Source organism: Erpetoichthys calabaricus, chromosome 18 (genome assembly GCF_900747795.2).
Source record: "Erpetoichthys calabaricus chromosome 18, fErpCal1.3, whole genome shotgun sequence".
NCBI lineage: Eukaryota > Metazoa > Chordata > Cladistia > Polypteriformes > Polypteridae > Erpetoichthys > Erpetoichthys calabaricus.
Window position 1 is genome coordinate 47,469,821 of NC_041411.2, and position 15,299 is coordinate 47,485,119.

General features: G+C 36.8%; 2 protein-coding genes across 2 annotated transcripts in view; one reads left to right on the forward strand and one right to left on the reverse strand.

Moving 5' to 3' along the window:
- The window catches only part of cacna1c (calcium channel, voltage-dependent, L type, alpha 1C subunit), a 1,063,887-nt gene that overhangs the window by 1,027,935 nt on the left and 20,653 nt on the right, over nucleotides 1-15,299 (reverse strand). The window lies entirely within an intron of this gene.
- The window catches only part of dcp1b (decapping mRNA 1B), a 191,758-nt gene that overhangs the window by 93,692 nt on the left and 82,767 nt on the right, over nucleotides 1-15,299 (forward strand). The window contains exon 4 of the mRNA XM_028824370.2: nucleotides 10,970-11,097. Coding sequence (XP_028680203.1) covers nucleotides 10,970-11,097 — 128 coding nt within the window. The remainder of the gene's footprint in view (nucleotides 1-10,969; nucleotides 11,098-15,299) is intronic.

The window sequence follows — 15,299 nt, forward strand, 5'->3', positions numbered from 1 at the left end:
ATATCTATAGAGATAATAGTTATATATACTTAATATATATATATATAGTATGTATATATATTATATATATATATATATATATATATAGTATACTATATATGTATACTATATATGTATACTATATATATATATACATATGTATGTATATATATATATGTATATATATATGTATGTATATATATGTATATGTATATATGTATATATATATGTATGTATGTATGTATATATGTATATATGTATGTATATATATATATATATGTATATATATATATATGTATATATATACATACACACATATATATATATATATACATATATATATATATATATGTATATATATATGTATATATATAAATGTATATATGTATCTATCCAAATCCCCGCGCTTCACACCGGCGAAGTACTGCTTTTAAATTATTATTAAGAAGAAAAGAAAACCTTTTTAAATTGAGGGAAAATATACCAATAACAATTTGTTAAGGATCTGTTTTTTTGTGAAGCTGCCTTTACACAGCCTCGCCATTGTTTTATAAACGAACGCCATATAAGGCTGTCCTTTCTCCTTGCTTAGCGGTTCTGTATTCTTTTATTGTTCGTTTATTACGATTGTAATAGTTATTGTGTAGCTATTTGAGACTCACTTTTCTGTTCAGGTACCCATTTCCTTTATGTAGTCCGCGGATTCTCCGCTATTTTTTGTTTGTTTATTACGATTATAGTTATTTATTGATTCCCTTCTTTAGCTGACTGCCTGCTCATATAAGGTGCTCTGCTGTTTTTTTGTGAAGCAGCCTTTACACAGCTTTTCCGCTGTTTTATAAATGAACGCCATATAAGGTCTTCCTTTTTCCTTGCTTCGCCAAGGAAGCAGCCTTTTTATTTAATCCACGGGTTCTCCGCTGTTTTTTTGTTCGTTTATTACGATTGTTATAGTTCTGTTTGTATACCACGTTGTCAGTTCAGCACTCCGGTTGTAATATGACCAAGCCGTGCAAACTTACTGTTGAGAATGCAACGTATAGTTGTACAGGAGAAAAGCAATCTTGCCTCAAAGTTCAGTCAGTTCACGTGAGCCGCTCTGTTGTGTGATGTTGCGATGTCCACGGCTTAATTTAATGTTAGCTAAGACCCGGCACTTAAAAGTTTCTCGCTACAGCAATTTTAACTCTGTTACAAAGTGATCCAAAGTCTTGTTTATACCTCGTGTCTTCTCATTAAACTTGTATGTCGTGAATATGGTATTGCAAACGGTAGCGGGAGCGTTTCTATAAACTTAATTTAAACTTACGGTTTACACTGTGCTTTGTTTCCGCAGTAGCTGCACTTATGAATATGCTTGAATGCGTCACTCGCTCGCTTCTTATTGTTTCGCTGCCTTCTCAATTGTGTAATGAATGTTTTCTTCAGCGCTCTTTGGGGCTCTTCCTTGTTTTGTACGTACTTTGTTCACAGTCAGTTCACGTGATTACGCAAGTCCGCCTCCCACGGCCATCGAGGTGCACTCTATTACAGTATATGGACAAAAAAAGAGTTTCCAGTTATGACCATTATGCGTAGAATTTCGAAATGAAACCTGCCTAACTTTTGTAAGTAAGCTGTAAGGAATGAGCCTGCCAAATTTCAGCCTTCCACCTACACGGCAAGTTGGAGAATTAGTGATGAGTGAGTCAGTCAGTTAGTGAGTCAGTCAGTGAGTGAGTGAGGGCTTTGCGTTTTATTAGTATAGATTTCTCATTGTCTCCATTTTTCTTTCTCTCTGCAATCTGCTGCATTTGTTTAGTGTTCAGGTTCTCAATCTTCTTTTACACAGAACTGCAGTACTAGTTGTCAACAAGCTAAGTGGGTGCGGTAAAGTGAGGTCAGAGGCTGTTTGGCAGCTTTTAAATAAATAATCACCATACTTGCATTTTTGTGTGGGGGGGGTGGGGATGCAGCCCAGTTAACACTAGAATCCCTGAAGCAATAATGCAATATTATTTGAAAACGAACAGCGTCAGATCAGCTGTAATTGTATGGCATTTCTAAAAGTTAGCTTTTTTTCAGTCTTCTTCTCTCAGTCACGTTCACGCTCTCCCTCGCACCCCACCCCACTTCTGATCTGACTGTAACTAACAGCGGCAGTATAAATTCATACCCAAACTGACGCTTTTTGTTTTCAAATAATATTGCATTAGTGCGACAATGTTTTCTGATTGGTACTATTCAGGTCATAAAATGATTTCTTCAAAATGTCACATATATTTGTCTTTCTTTTTTGCCCAGTGCTGCGTTGACATTGTGCACCAGAATGCGTGAGCTTATTCAGTGTGTCAGGAGCACACAGGTAGTCGGTTGCTGTGTGCTATAACATGTATGGCGCGGCGATTAACGCACATATACTGTACAAGGCATGCACGGGGGCCACTGAGAAAAGAAGAGTGTTCATGACTCACCTTGCAGAGGAACTTCGTCGTCACTTCTTACAAGAAAAGGTGATGGATAAAGCAAAAGAGGATGCAACGTCGACAAGCTTCTGTTCCAAGACAGCCGCTTCCCCCAGCCCCTTCAGTGTAATAGTAACCACAGCACAGAGTGAAGTGTGTACATTGCAACAGGTACACATGTCGTAAACGTAGAAAGGACTGTCCTTGGGTGTGTGGGAACTGTTAACATTTGAATCTGATGATTGCATATAATGCAGAACTGACATCTCTGTACTATTCATTCCTCTGCATGTCCTGGAGTACAAAAGAAACACCCCCATGCACCCAAATGTGGACACTGGCAAGATCGGAAAAAAAAACGCACTGATTACAAGCGCAAGAAGGCATGCGAATGAATATGAATAATGTTGCATCAGTGCCACAATGTTTTCCGAAATGTACTATACAGGTCATAAAATTAATTATTCCAAATATCATATATACATGTGTCTCTATTTTTTTGTCAGTGCGGCTTTGACATCATGGACCATAAGGTGCACACAAATTCAGCGTGAGCAGGAACACTCAATAAAACTGAATTAAAAAAAAAAAAAAAAAAATTTAAGTGACTGTGAGATACGAAGCAGGCAGATTCACCAGCGTTTGTGTGTCAGCTTTAATCCATCCTGATCAGACAATTTTCAGTTCCATTGTCTCAAAACACCACTCACATCTGCAGTTATTCCCAGTTTCAGATAAAAAGTAACCATGTCAGATCTGGGGCCATGGGGGGTGCGGGGTGGTTGTTGTATTGTGATCGTGACTGAGAGAATAAAAGTAAAAAAAAAAAAAAATGCTAACTTTTACAAGTACTATAAATTTACACCGGCTGTTACAGACACAAATCAAATGAATGTTTTTATTGTATAATATTAACAATAAGAGCAGCTCACTACTCAAAACGGTAAATTTGCTGGGGAGCCAGTTTCGAACTCACGACCTCCAGATTATAAGTTAGTGGATCTTACCGCTACACCACAGAAGCTAGCGTATTGTACTTGCACCTTTTGTGAAAGTGTTTATTTGATATTTGGCCATCAGCCTTCACACATTATACAGTTCATGTCTACATTTTATTTATTACTAAAACACGAAAAACGTTTCTGTTTTAAAAATGTGTTTAGACAGATTGTTGTAGACACAAAACACGCATCAAATTATTTTCGATTTACAATTCTGGGTAGCTCACTTCCAGATAATCAATCAAGGCAGGAAATGGGAGAACTTCTTGCCCATTCTGAGGCGGTGGTGGGGATGGTATAGCAGGCTGCTTAGGTTTATCGACACATTTAGACACATTTTTTTTGTAGGCTCTGGTAATTCTAGTGTTAAGAAGATCTTAAGCAAGGCATTGTCTTGTGTCACAGGTCAGTGGAGAGAGTAGCCCAAACTTGCAACAGTTGATTATAAAGGGCAGCTGATTCCTACATGACAGTGACATGTTACTGCTTTAAAAATGACTGTTACAAACAAGCATGCTGCATCCCAGTCATAGCTGGAGGAACCTTGCTGCTTATACAATATGCAGAGCTGCTCAGGTGACTGGCTGTTATTCCAAAAACCTTTCTAGCATTTCCAATTAATGTTTTATCCAGAGACTACATCAATCACAAGTTTGTCTGTTGGCAAGTCCAATAAAAGTTGCTTTTATTTAAGCACATGGCTAGCTGTACTGCTACAGTGGAAAAGGTTTGCAACGCGCCTCACCTGGCCGAACAAGCTATCAGTTGTTGAATTTTCATAGCAGCCAGTGATACCAAATTGAGCGTGTGCACAAAGCAGCCAATGTGAGTAACCCCATGAGCTGCACCGCATTGATCATATCAGTGGTTTCGTCAGTCACAATGGCCAGTTTTTTGTGTTTTATGTTCCATGCTTTCAATGCCGCAGTCAACAAGCATCAGCTCTAGATCCTCATTTTAAAACACTTTCTTTTTGTCTGAGGACAACGTTTAAAGACACATTTTCGAAAACTGATTAATGTGACTTCTACACATGAGAAACTGAAGATATGTGTAACTTGTAGAATTATAGAAAGATGCAAGTCTAATTCAAAATTATTTTAAATGTCCAACAGAGGAGTAAATTTGGCTAATGGTTTAAATGAAGGGTGTGTACATGGAAATTTAATATTCTCTAAAAAAGCCACCACTTCAAATATATCAGTGCACGCTATTTCAGTCAAGATAAAATCGATATTGGAAGAACTGAGTTGAATTGGGACATCAGTGCCAATACCCAGCCCTACTCTTCACTGCTGTCACTCCATGTGCCATTATGCCACCCTTTTTCAAGGATCAGTTGCACAGACAAGCAGAAATAATTGTGCTGCATGAAATCAGGTAACTGAAACATATTAATAAAATATCAGTTTAGTTTTAATCCAGTTATTTCCATGTGTTGAAACAGTGTGATTGGGTGACGTAGGAGCCCATGTTAATACTGCAAATTCTTGCTGTCTCAGGTCGAGGATGTAAAAAAGGGATGGTGGAAGTTCTTTACTTCACAGCACATGAAGGACTAAATGTATTTATGAAATAAAAGAAAATAATCACCAGCTTCATACTTGTTCTCAGATTGACGGCAACAGATGATGACATTCAGCGTTTTTTGTGCAGTTTAATAATGTTGGAGTGCTTTGCCCAAAAGAGAACTCCAGAAACGTACTTGCACATGTAAACAGAGGCTTTTAAGAAACCATGTCTCTGACTTTGCGGGTTACTTGCCTTATCCTGGATTTGTGCATGTAGTAACATCCAAGAGCTTGTCTGGCCTGTATGTTTAAGTGAAGCGGGGTGCACAAACTCCTGATAAAAGTAGAATTTAGCATTTCAAAGTTATCACTTTTATTAAGTATCTTGAGAACTCTGCTGATACTTGCCAAACAGTGTCTTGCCAGCTTTGCAACACTTGGTCATCAAAAATGATAAAACAGAGGTGAAAATTGAGGATTTTGTAAGCCCAACATCTACTGTACAAGAAAGGCATTTAATGTTAGGCAAGCTGCTCTATAAGCAGTGCTCCAAGAGGTAGTAGTTGGGAATGAGAGTGGTTTGTCATATTGTTTTAAACCTAGCATTAAATTCTGTCAAAATTATATTAAAAAGACAATCGTTAAAGTTTGAAATCTAGAGGTTAGCACAACCTCCCAATGTAATGTAAAGACATTTTATGACACATTTCTAATGTTGCCTTTCTCTTTTTAAAAAGAGTAGTAAGTTATAGGAAGGGTAAGTTCAACTGGATTTATAGTGGCAGGAGGGAAGCCAGTTAGAAGCACATTGTATATGGAGACACTATCTTTATGAATCCTCCTGTTGTAGGTCCAGAAATCATTGGCTGTAAGTTTTTTTTACTTGCATGTTTTGAAATTTATTTTGCCAAATATTATTGATTTATAGGTGTAAAGTTTATAAAATCACTAGATTGGTGAAATATTGTAGTGTATTTACATTGCATCAGATTTGGTACTGTTGCTATGGAGTTGACAAAATATGTATTAATTAACTTCAGTAACAGTTTAAGAATAACCGCTGTAGTTTCATTTCTACAAGTATACAGTTTCACTCCCATTCATTTGTGTCTTTTGGAAAGTTAATTAAAGAAATAATGGCACTTGGTTCCTGAGTTATGTGTGGAGTTTAACTTGCTGTTTATCTGCATCAACACTTGGGAAGTAGAACATAACAGTACATTAACAGAATGTAATTGCATGTACTAATATGCTAGTAGAGTAAGTGTGTTTTTAATAGCATTTTGCACAGTCCTTTTTACATATTAAAACTGAGTAAATGAATCTTGTAGCGTCTGAAATAGAGTGATACAGAAGTTGAAGGTCTGGCTAACTGCAGTTCATAATTCTTAAACATAAAATAAGAACCTGTTGTGGAGTTAAAATCTTAGTTAAAGGCTGCCTGTGCAAGATGAGATGGCAGTGAATTCTGATCCTGACAAACTCCTGTTACTCCTTTTGCTGTGTGTGCTCTTTACACATTTGACACTAGTATATGCTATAACATAAACCATGTACTTGCCATCTGCGTTTTCAGAGCTGTTAAAATATACTCCTTACAAGTACTATGAAATCATTTTCCGGTGGTTAAATGTGTAGTTAGTATTGGGCAGTGTGGTGTCTTAAAGATCTTCACCCGGTAAGCTGTTTGAAATTACACTTGCAATATAATTTAGACCATTGGATATACAGTAATTCCTCCTCCATCGTGGGGGTTGCGTTCCAGAGCCACCCACGAAATAAGAAAATCCGCGAAGTAGAAACCATATGTTTATGTGGTTATTTTTATATTGTCATGCTTGGGTCACAGATTTGCGCAGAAACACAGGAGGTTGTAGAGAGACAGGAACGTTATTCAAACACTGCAAACAAGCATTTGTCTCTTTTTCAAAAGTTTAAACTGTGCTCCATGACAAGACAGAGATGACAGTTCCGTCTCACAATTAAAAGAATGCAAACATATCTTCCTCTTCAAAGGAGTGCGCGTCAGGAGCAGATAATGTCAGAGAGATAGAGAAAAGCAAACAAATCAATAGGGCTGTTTGGCTTTTAAGTATGCGAAGCACCGCGGCACAAAGCTGTTGAAGGCGGCAGCTCACATCCCCTCCGTCAGGAGCAAAGAGAGAGAGATAGAGAGAGAGAGAGACAGAGAAAAACAAACAATCGAAAATCAATACGTGCCCTTCGTGCTTTTAAGTATGCGAAGCACTGTGCAGCATGTCGCTTCACGAAGCAGCTGCACAGAAGGTAGCAACGTGAAGATAATCTTTCAGCATTTTTAGACGAGCGTCCGTATCGTCTAGGTGTGCGAACAGCCCCCCTGCAGTATGGTTGTGGAATAGCCTTCTCACCTCTGGATAAAAAAAACTGTCCCCAAACCTTGTAATGCAAGTGGTGATTGTACTGTTTAGCAAAACAGAGGAAGGAGAGAAGCGGGTACGATTAGTGCTGGGCGGTATACCGGTTCATACCAAAAACCATTTTTTATTTTTGTTATGATATGGATTTTTCTCATACTGCAACACCGGTTAAAATAGGCTCAGCAATGTTCGGAACCTGGCGCAGCGGGAAACTGTTTAAGAGGGGACCTTTTTCACTGCTACACCGCTAAACACGCATGTGTTAGTGGAAGTATTGCGCAATGAAAATGGACGGTGAACATTGTAAAACTGAAGCTGTAGCAGATGATAAAGTTAAATATGATGACACAGAAGAACTTTTGCCGAAGAAAGGAGCCGTGTCTGTTGTCTGGAGATACTTTGGCTTTAAAAAGTCGGATGTGGACCAAACAACTATTTATTGTAAATGCTGTCGAGCTAAAGTTGTTGCCGGAGGCGGCAACATGAGCAATTTGCTGCACCACCTTAGCCGCAAACATGCGTTGGAGTACCATGAATGCATGGAACTAAGATTGGCACCCTCCACGTCCACAGGTAAAACTGAAAAACCTAGGGGACATTCAAGTCAGATGTCACTTGTAGACGCGTTTGCTAGAAGTACTGCCTACGACAAAAAAAGCAAGCGGTGGATCGAGATAACCAACGCCATTACAGTCCATATAGCCAAAGATATGGTTCCGTTAAGTACTGTGGAGAAAGGCGGATTCAGGGCTATGATCAAGACACTGGATCCCACATATGTGATCCCAAGTCGCAAGTACTTTAGCCAAACGGCGATCCCCGACTTGTACCGAGAACACAGAGGGAAGTTACAAGCAGAGGTGGCTACAGTCACCGACTATTCAACTACAGCAGATGTGTGGTCAAGTCGCACTATGGAGCCATATCTGAGCCTGACGATTCATTTTATAAATGATGACTGGCTATTGAAAAGTTATTGTCTCCAAACAAGCTATTTTCCAAATGACCACACTGGCGAATTACTTGCTGCAGGCTTGCTGGAGGCACCCAATTCCTGGGGGCTTGCAGAGCAGAGGCCATCACAACGGACAGTGGGGCCAACATCAAGAAAGCTGTCAAAATTAACAATTGGACAAGACTCCAGTGCTTTGGACACAGGCTTCACACAGCCATAGGTATGTAATAGTTATTAAAATAAACTATTTTAAGTAATGGTAGTAAAAACATACTATAGTAATAATGTAGCAACCTCCGTGTCAGGTTCGAGAAGAAAAAAAAACAGACAGACGTAGTAAAGTCTCACAAAAGTTTATTTGAACAGTCAAGAAATAAGAACGCCGACTTTGTAACCCCACCACACAACCTTCCAGTTCCTTCTCCAACTCACCACACTCCCCCCTTCTCCCGTCCCGGGTGTCGCCCCCCCTTACCGCGTCTATCATGCCCCTGCTGTCATTCCTCTGCGCTGTACTCCGCCTTCCCTCAGTCGGATTCAACAGTCACTTCAAAAAAAAAAAAAAAAAGGCTTCAACCTGGCTGAGACACTACAATAAGAAATGTATAATGAAAGTGTGTATAATCAGTTTTCTGTTATCTCTATTATCAGTCAATACAGGTAGTCAGTCCCCTACTTACGATAGTTCAACTTAGATTTTTCGAAGTTATGATGTTGAAAGCGAGACGATAATTTATATAAAATTGTGTAAAATATACATTTTCAAGTTGGCGCGGCAAACAAACTTTTCTGTGGGCCGATCGATGCATTACGATACGTTGTCTGAAACTCCCACGTTGTGAGATGCCTCAGTCTAGCTAGCTATCGTTTGAGACTCCGATTTTGATGCAAGTGATCATATAGATCAGGGGTTCTCAACGTCGGTCCTGGGGACCCCCTGTTGCTGCAGGTTTTTGTTCCAATCAGCTTCTGTTTTTAATTGAACTCCTGGGCTAATTAAGTGAACTGATATTTCCCAAGTTCTGTGTTTAGGGAACAATATATTAATTAGAAAACTAAGTTTGTTAAAAAAAAAAAAAAAAAAAATTAAAATGTACCAAGCAGTTATATAGGAATAATGTATTTTTTTTCTTTTTAACAGTATTTTCATCTTGATTTTCATTCTACTTTTCAAGGTGTTCTAATTGTTTAATTAATCCATTATTTACTAATTAGTGGGTGTGACGCTAAAGTAGTTGCAGCCTTTGATTATTCAGTGTGTTGTTTGCCAGCGTATCTGATCTGCTCATTTTAAGTTGTCATTATTAAGATACAACGAAGGGGGAAAAAACTGCACAGAGAAAGGGCAAAGCATAATGAAATCAACAAAAGAAAGTTAAGCATTTAAATCTATAGCAAAAGCTGAAATTTTATAAATGTCTTATAAATGTAAAACAACATGCTTTTCTGAATGTTGAATAAAAGAAAAAAAAATACCAGCTAATTAAATGAGCTCAGTGTTATCAGGTGTTGTCACTGATTAGGAATCTGGTTGGAACAAAAACCTGTAGCCACAGTGGGTCCCCAGGACCGAGTTTGAGAAACACTAATAGATGGAGATCAAAAATGAAAGTGAGGTACCGGGATCAGCTGATCTGACCCCAGCTGATTGTGGTGCTGAACACGTTCCTATAGCTTGTGCTGAACACGTACTGAAAGAGCTTTCAGTACTGGTGGGAACATTGTCATGTGCCACAGGGCAGTACTCAAACCAGATGCTGTTGACCGTCTGGATTTCCTTGCCCAGAATTTGTAATGGCTAAGATTTACATAAGTGCCTTGTTCATTATGTTCAAATGTGTGAATACACATTCACTTTTTTTTTCTCAATTCTTGAATACTGTATAATGTATCTGGGCTTGAAGCTTTGAAGTAATAGTATTATTACTGGAATTTGCACTATTTATTTTATTGTTATTATTAGTGGAAGTTGAACTTTTATTTATTTTATTGTTATTATTTATTAGTTTAAATATTATGCAGTTTAATGATGGGATGGTTGAAAATATGTTGTCAAAATAGTTGTTTGCAAAATTTGTTCAATAAAAAGGTTCTATATTTTGACTGCATCTGTCATGCAATGTGACTCCTTCTCTTCATTAGTGCCACCCCCTTGAAAACCATCACTTTATGGGACCATTCAAACCTGTATTAACACTTTTGTGCACATTAAAATGTTTTTTTTTTGTACGATGTACAATGCTCATGACAGTGGAATAGGTGGATAACACAGTACAGTATGTTGGTGGAGAAGGTAATGGAGTAGGCCACAGCTTTGTTGGGAAAGAGTCTATTAAACTCTTTGTCTGTTTTTTAATATTTATGAGCAGCATACCTTTCTGCCCTTCTGATTTCTAAATGTTTTTTAGTTTTTCATTTTGGTGTATGCTTTTTGTGAAACAGGTCAAAATTTTGTTTTTTCCATGACCTCACATTAATGCAGCTATAGCAAGTGGCATATTTACCTTAAGGTCCATAAATAAGAGGCCAAGCTTTGTTTGTGGGAAGCAAGTTTATATATTTAAAAAAAAAAGTTTTCAATGTGTATTTTTTCCAGCTCAGCATAGAAGCTATTTTTAACTTTCTTCTAATTGTGATTTGATATCCCTTGTAAATTTTTGCAATATTCTTTGAAATATAGATCAACATCACCTCAACATGGCTTCACCATTATGAATCGGCTTAGTATGGATAACCGAACAGAGCCAATCACCAAAGATCTTGACTTCCAGCTGCAAGACCCATTTCTCCTGTATAGAAATGCATGTTGTAAGTGTACCAAGTTTTCTTTACTTGCGAAAGAAAGAAAGAAAGAAAGAAAAAGAGAAACCATTCTGAAAATAGTATCAATTCCTTTAGGATTTTGCAGTTTTAAGAATGACATGGGAAAACATGACCTGCAAGGGAAATGTTTTACATGTTTGGACCAGAAGTTCAAAGCAAAATGTCTAAAATGTTCAGAAGGCTGTTTTATTCCTAATATAGTATTTTTTGTTATGGATATTATACTTGTTAGTTAAATATATTATTTAGAGTGTTCTGTGAATTTTATTTTCTTGTTTAGGTTTTTACATATTGCTTGCTTAAAAGATGCAATTTACAGTTTGTTAAATTATTAGTTTATTTATTTGATCAATACAAACTTTGAAAATTAAACCTATAAAAAATATCATTTAAAAAATAATCAAAATATTGCACAAGTCAATATTCACATTTAGACTTTATCTGCCTATTAAACTATCTAAAAAACTGTAGCACATCGTATAATAGGCTGTAGTCGTGTAAGTAAAACCTTTGTCTGTCTTTTGACTAGGTAAAAATCTCCACTGAAAATATTTTTTCTCAAAGATAATAACTTTATGAAGCAAAAGAAACTTGCATATAACTGTAATGTACCATTTTACTTTTTAAAGTTAGTTTTCCCTGCAGATACTTTTGTATTTGTGTGTCCTTAGTTTGTTACACATTGTAAACATAACTTGTAAATGCTTGTACCTGGTTTTTTCCTGCTTATCTTGACTAGAAACAGGTTATTTTTGGAATCTGGGAATGATATTAAAAGGTCAGTGTACCTCATTTATAGTGTTCTTACGGACATTTCCCCAGCAAAATAGATACATTGATTATATTGGCCAGGTTGTGGCCTGATTCACAGTACACATTTATTTTATTCTTTCTGAATATGATTTTGTAAATCAAAATTGATTCTACACCGATTTGTAATGCAAATTGTGAAATGCTACAACCATTCCATAGTGACTACTGGAGTATCACTTAAAGTCTTAGTGAGTGACATTCATGTTATAGATACCATAGCTATACCTAATATTTCTGGCTGTAAAGAATTCATTCTTGTTGGCTAGGTCTCCTGCTATTTGAGTGCTGTTTACTCTGAAAAGCCCTTTTGAATGGTCTTTTCACAATAAGAATTATTTGCACATTGATTTGAGATCTTTGTTGAAGTGATTTCTTAAGACTTATTTTTATAAGGTTGGTGTAAATGAATAATAAAGCAAACCTGTTACTCAAATGTGTTTCTATTGCTAATGTTTAAAGTTTCAACAAAACCTAAACAATTGACTGCTACTGACAAGTCCCTTGTTAAACTACTGATAATCTAATGCTTAAAGTCATCCCACCGATTTACTGCTGCTTACAACATAGTCTGTTTAGAAGTTGTGTGATAATCTGGAGTCATAGTTAATTGCTTAGTTTATGATTTTGAATTTTATTTGATTTTAGTGAAAATACATTAATATGGCACATTGTACTCCCTCCAGCAATGCGTAATAGATACGTTTAATATATTTTAAGGAAAGAACAGTTAATGGTTCTTCCACTCTTAATAAATAAATAAATAAACTTTCATAAAAATGTTTTAAAAGATTAAAATGATGTAGCCATGACATTATTACGTTTCAATACAGATGTACTCTTTAACATTTTTTTCCTGCAGATATACAATAAAATATCCCTTTGCACAATTTTTTTTTTATTAATATAGTTGATTCTGCTTAAGAATTGCCAGAATCTTAATTGTGCCCCTGACCTTTTTGCAGTCTAACAAGTCATCGTGATATTTCTTGCTTTCACAAGATGAAGTTGACAGTTTTAAGAAAAATCCAGTACGTTAGTGTCTAGTCATTGAATGCCATACAAAAGCTACTCCACAATAAGGGCTTAGTCTAGATTATTTTTTTTTTCTACATATGCAGTTTATTTTGATTCATTTTATATGTAAATGATCTTTGTGAATGTAGTGATTATTGCAAGCTATAGAAAGTGTAATTATGTGTTAAAGTTATTGGAGACTGACAACTGTTTAATTCCGCAGTTTGCTTCTTTTGATTATAACCAATAATACTACTCACATGTTTGCTACTGAAAACACAGTATAATCACAGCATCGGATACCATACTATTTATGAAGGTGTATAACTATATTATAAACCTGTTATTCTGAGTGTAAATGCATAAGACGTACTTTTGTAATTTTTGGAATAATCTTTTTCAGTCAAAACTTCAAATAATAAATGGAAGTCTGCTTTTAAAAAAATATACTTTTCCTCAGTTAGTATCTAACATAATTTAGTTTAACTTGGCACTGCAGACATTTTATACAATTCAGACTATTCAAAATGTATCCAGATCAAGACCCTAATTGTGAGTGATGCCGTCCAGCACCTATTTCACAAAGTCACGTGTTTTGAAATTACCCTCTGCTCACACTATGTTGGAAAGAAATCTTTCTATTTTTATCAGTCAGTCTTAGATTCACAATAATCCCTAACCCTCTAGTGGCTGTTTTTGTGGTAACAGCAATGTGATATTACTTTTTAATCTCTTATATATATATATATATATATATATATATATATATATATATATATATATATATATATATATATATATCTTCTGTTTCGTCCTGCTTCCACTTCAAAACCGGTCCCGCCCACACGCAGCCAACGTGGCATTTCTCGATTCCTATTCATCCTCTTCCATGTCATGCACTATACTGGCCTGCTGAGCGTAATACATCCAACAAGTACTCGAGATGCTGACACAGCGGTAAAGTAGCTTTACCACCTTTGCGAGAGCCACCTGTGTCTTTACAACAGCTTCTTACACAGCAAATATCAGAAGCTAAAAATTATTGTGAACACATTCGAGAATACCACTCTTCTCTAGCGTTTGCTTCCATGGGTGCACAGATAACTCAACGTCCTGGCCACGGACCATACTGTTTTAAAATACACGGGAAAATTTATCACCAAATCTCTCCACTATACGCTAACACTTCTACCTCTCCAGGATATGGACAGTTGTATGTTTTTGATACAGCGCAAGCTACTAAAGTACGCTTACAAAATAAAGCAAACTCTGCATGCAGCGAAAATGTACTTCTCCAGCTAGATTCCATGCTCAGAACCATCAACCCCATCGCTAAATCATACAAACACATGCATGAAATCGCTCAGTCCAATCCAAAAGCATCTGTACGAATGGTTTTTAAGGAAAACTCTAGGCAGGATTTACGACGATACAATGCCCCGACATGTCACACTGATGTTGCAGTGATTTTCGTCAGAGAAGATGGCGAAATGCCTGCCAAAAGGAACCTTTGCATCTATCCCATAGGCAACTCCTGTAAACAGATTTCCACGCTCAATATGAATTGCAATCCTATGGTTTACCCACTTTTATTCCCTTACGGAGACATTGGCTGGCACACAGATTTACAACATGTTCCCGATAAAAGAACCGCCAAGCGAATAAGGCTTACTCAATGCCAATTTTACGCGTACAGATTAGCAATGAGGAATACATTTAGTATTTTACACTCCAGCGGTAAACTATTGCAACAGTACGTCGTAGATGCATATGTTAAACAGAGGGCGCGCATCTCAACTATCTCAGATTACATCAACAAGATCTGCACGTGGAACAATACAAAGGACTATCTGACGCACAGCAAGCAAACGCTGAAAATAACAACGTACGTGTAGGTGAAATGATCGTATTACCGTCCACATTTCCAGGAAGTGCAACATACAGTGAATCCAGAAAGTATTCACAGCGCATCACTTTTTCCACATTTTGTTATGTTACAGCCTTATTCCAGAATACCATACCATACCATTTTTATTTGTTAAGCGCTTAAAAACACAGCATTACAACTGACCGAAGCGCTGTACAGTTAAAACAAGCAAGACTAAAAGCAAAAAATTAAAAAAAAACAAACATTAAGAGAGAATTAAAACAGAGACACTAAAAAAAACAGGTCAGGGGACCCAATAAAACAGAGAAATAGCAAAAAGCAAGTGGGAATAAGACAGGTTAAGAATTAAAAGCCAATGTGAAGAAGTGAGTTTTTAGGTTTGATTTGAATGTGGTGACTGAAGCGGCCTGCCTAACCACTAAAGGTAAGGAGTTCCAGAGCTTGGGTGCACAGACAGAAAAAGCCCTTTCAC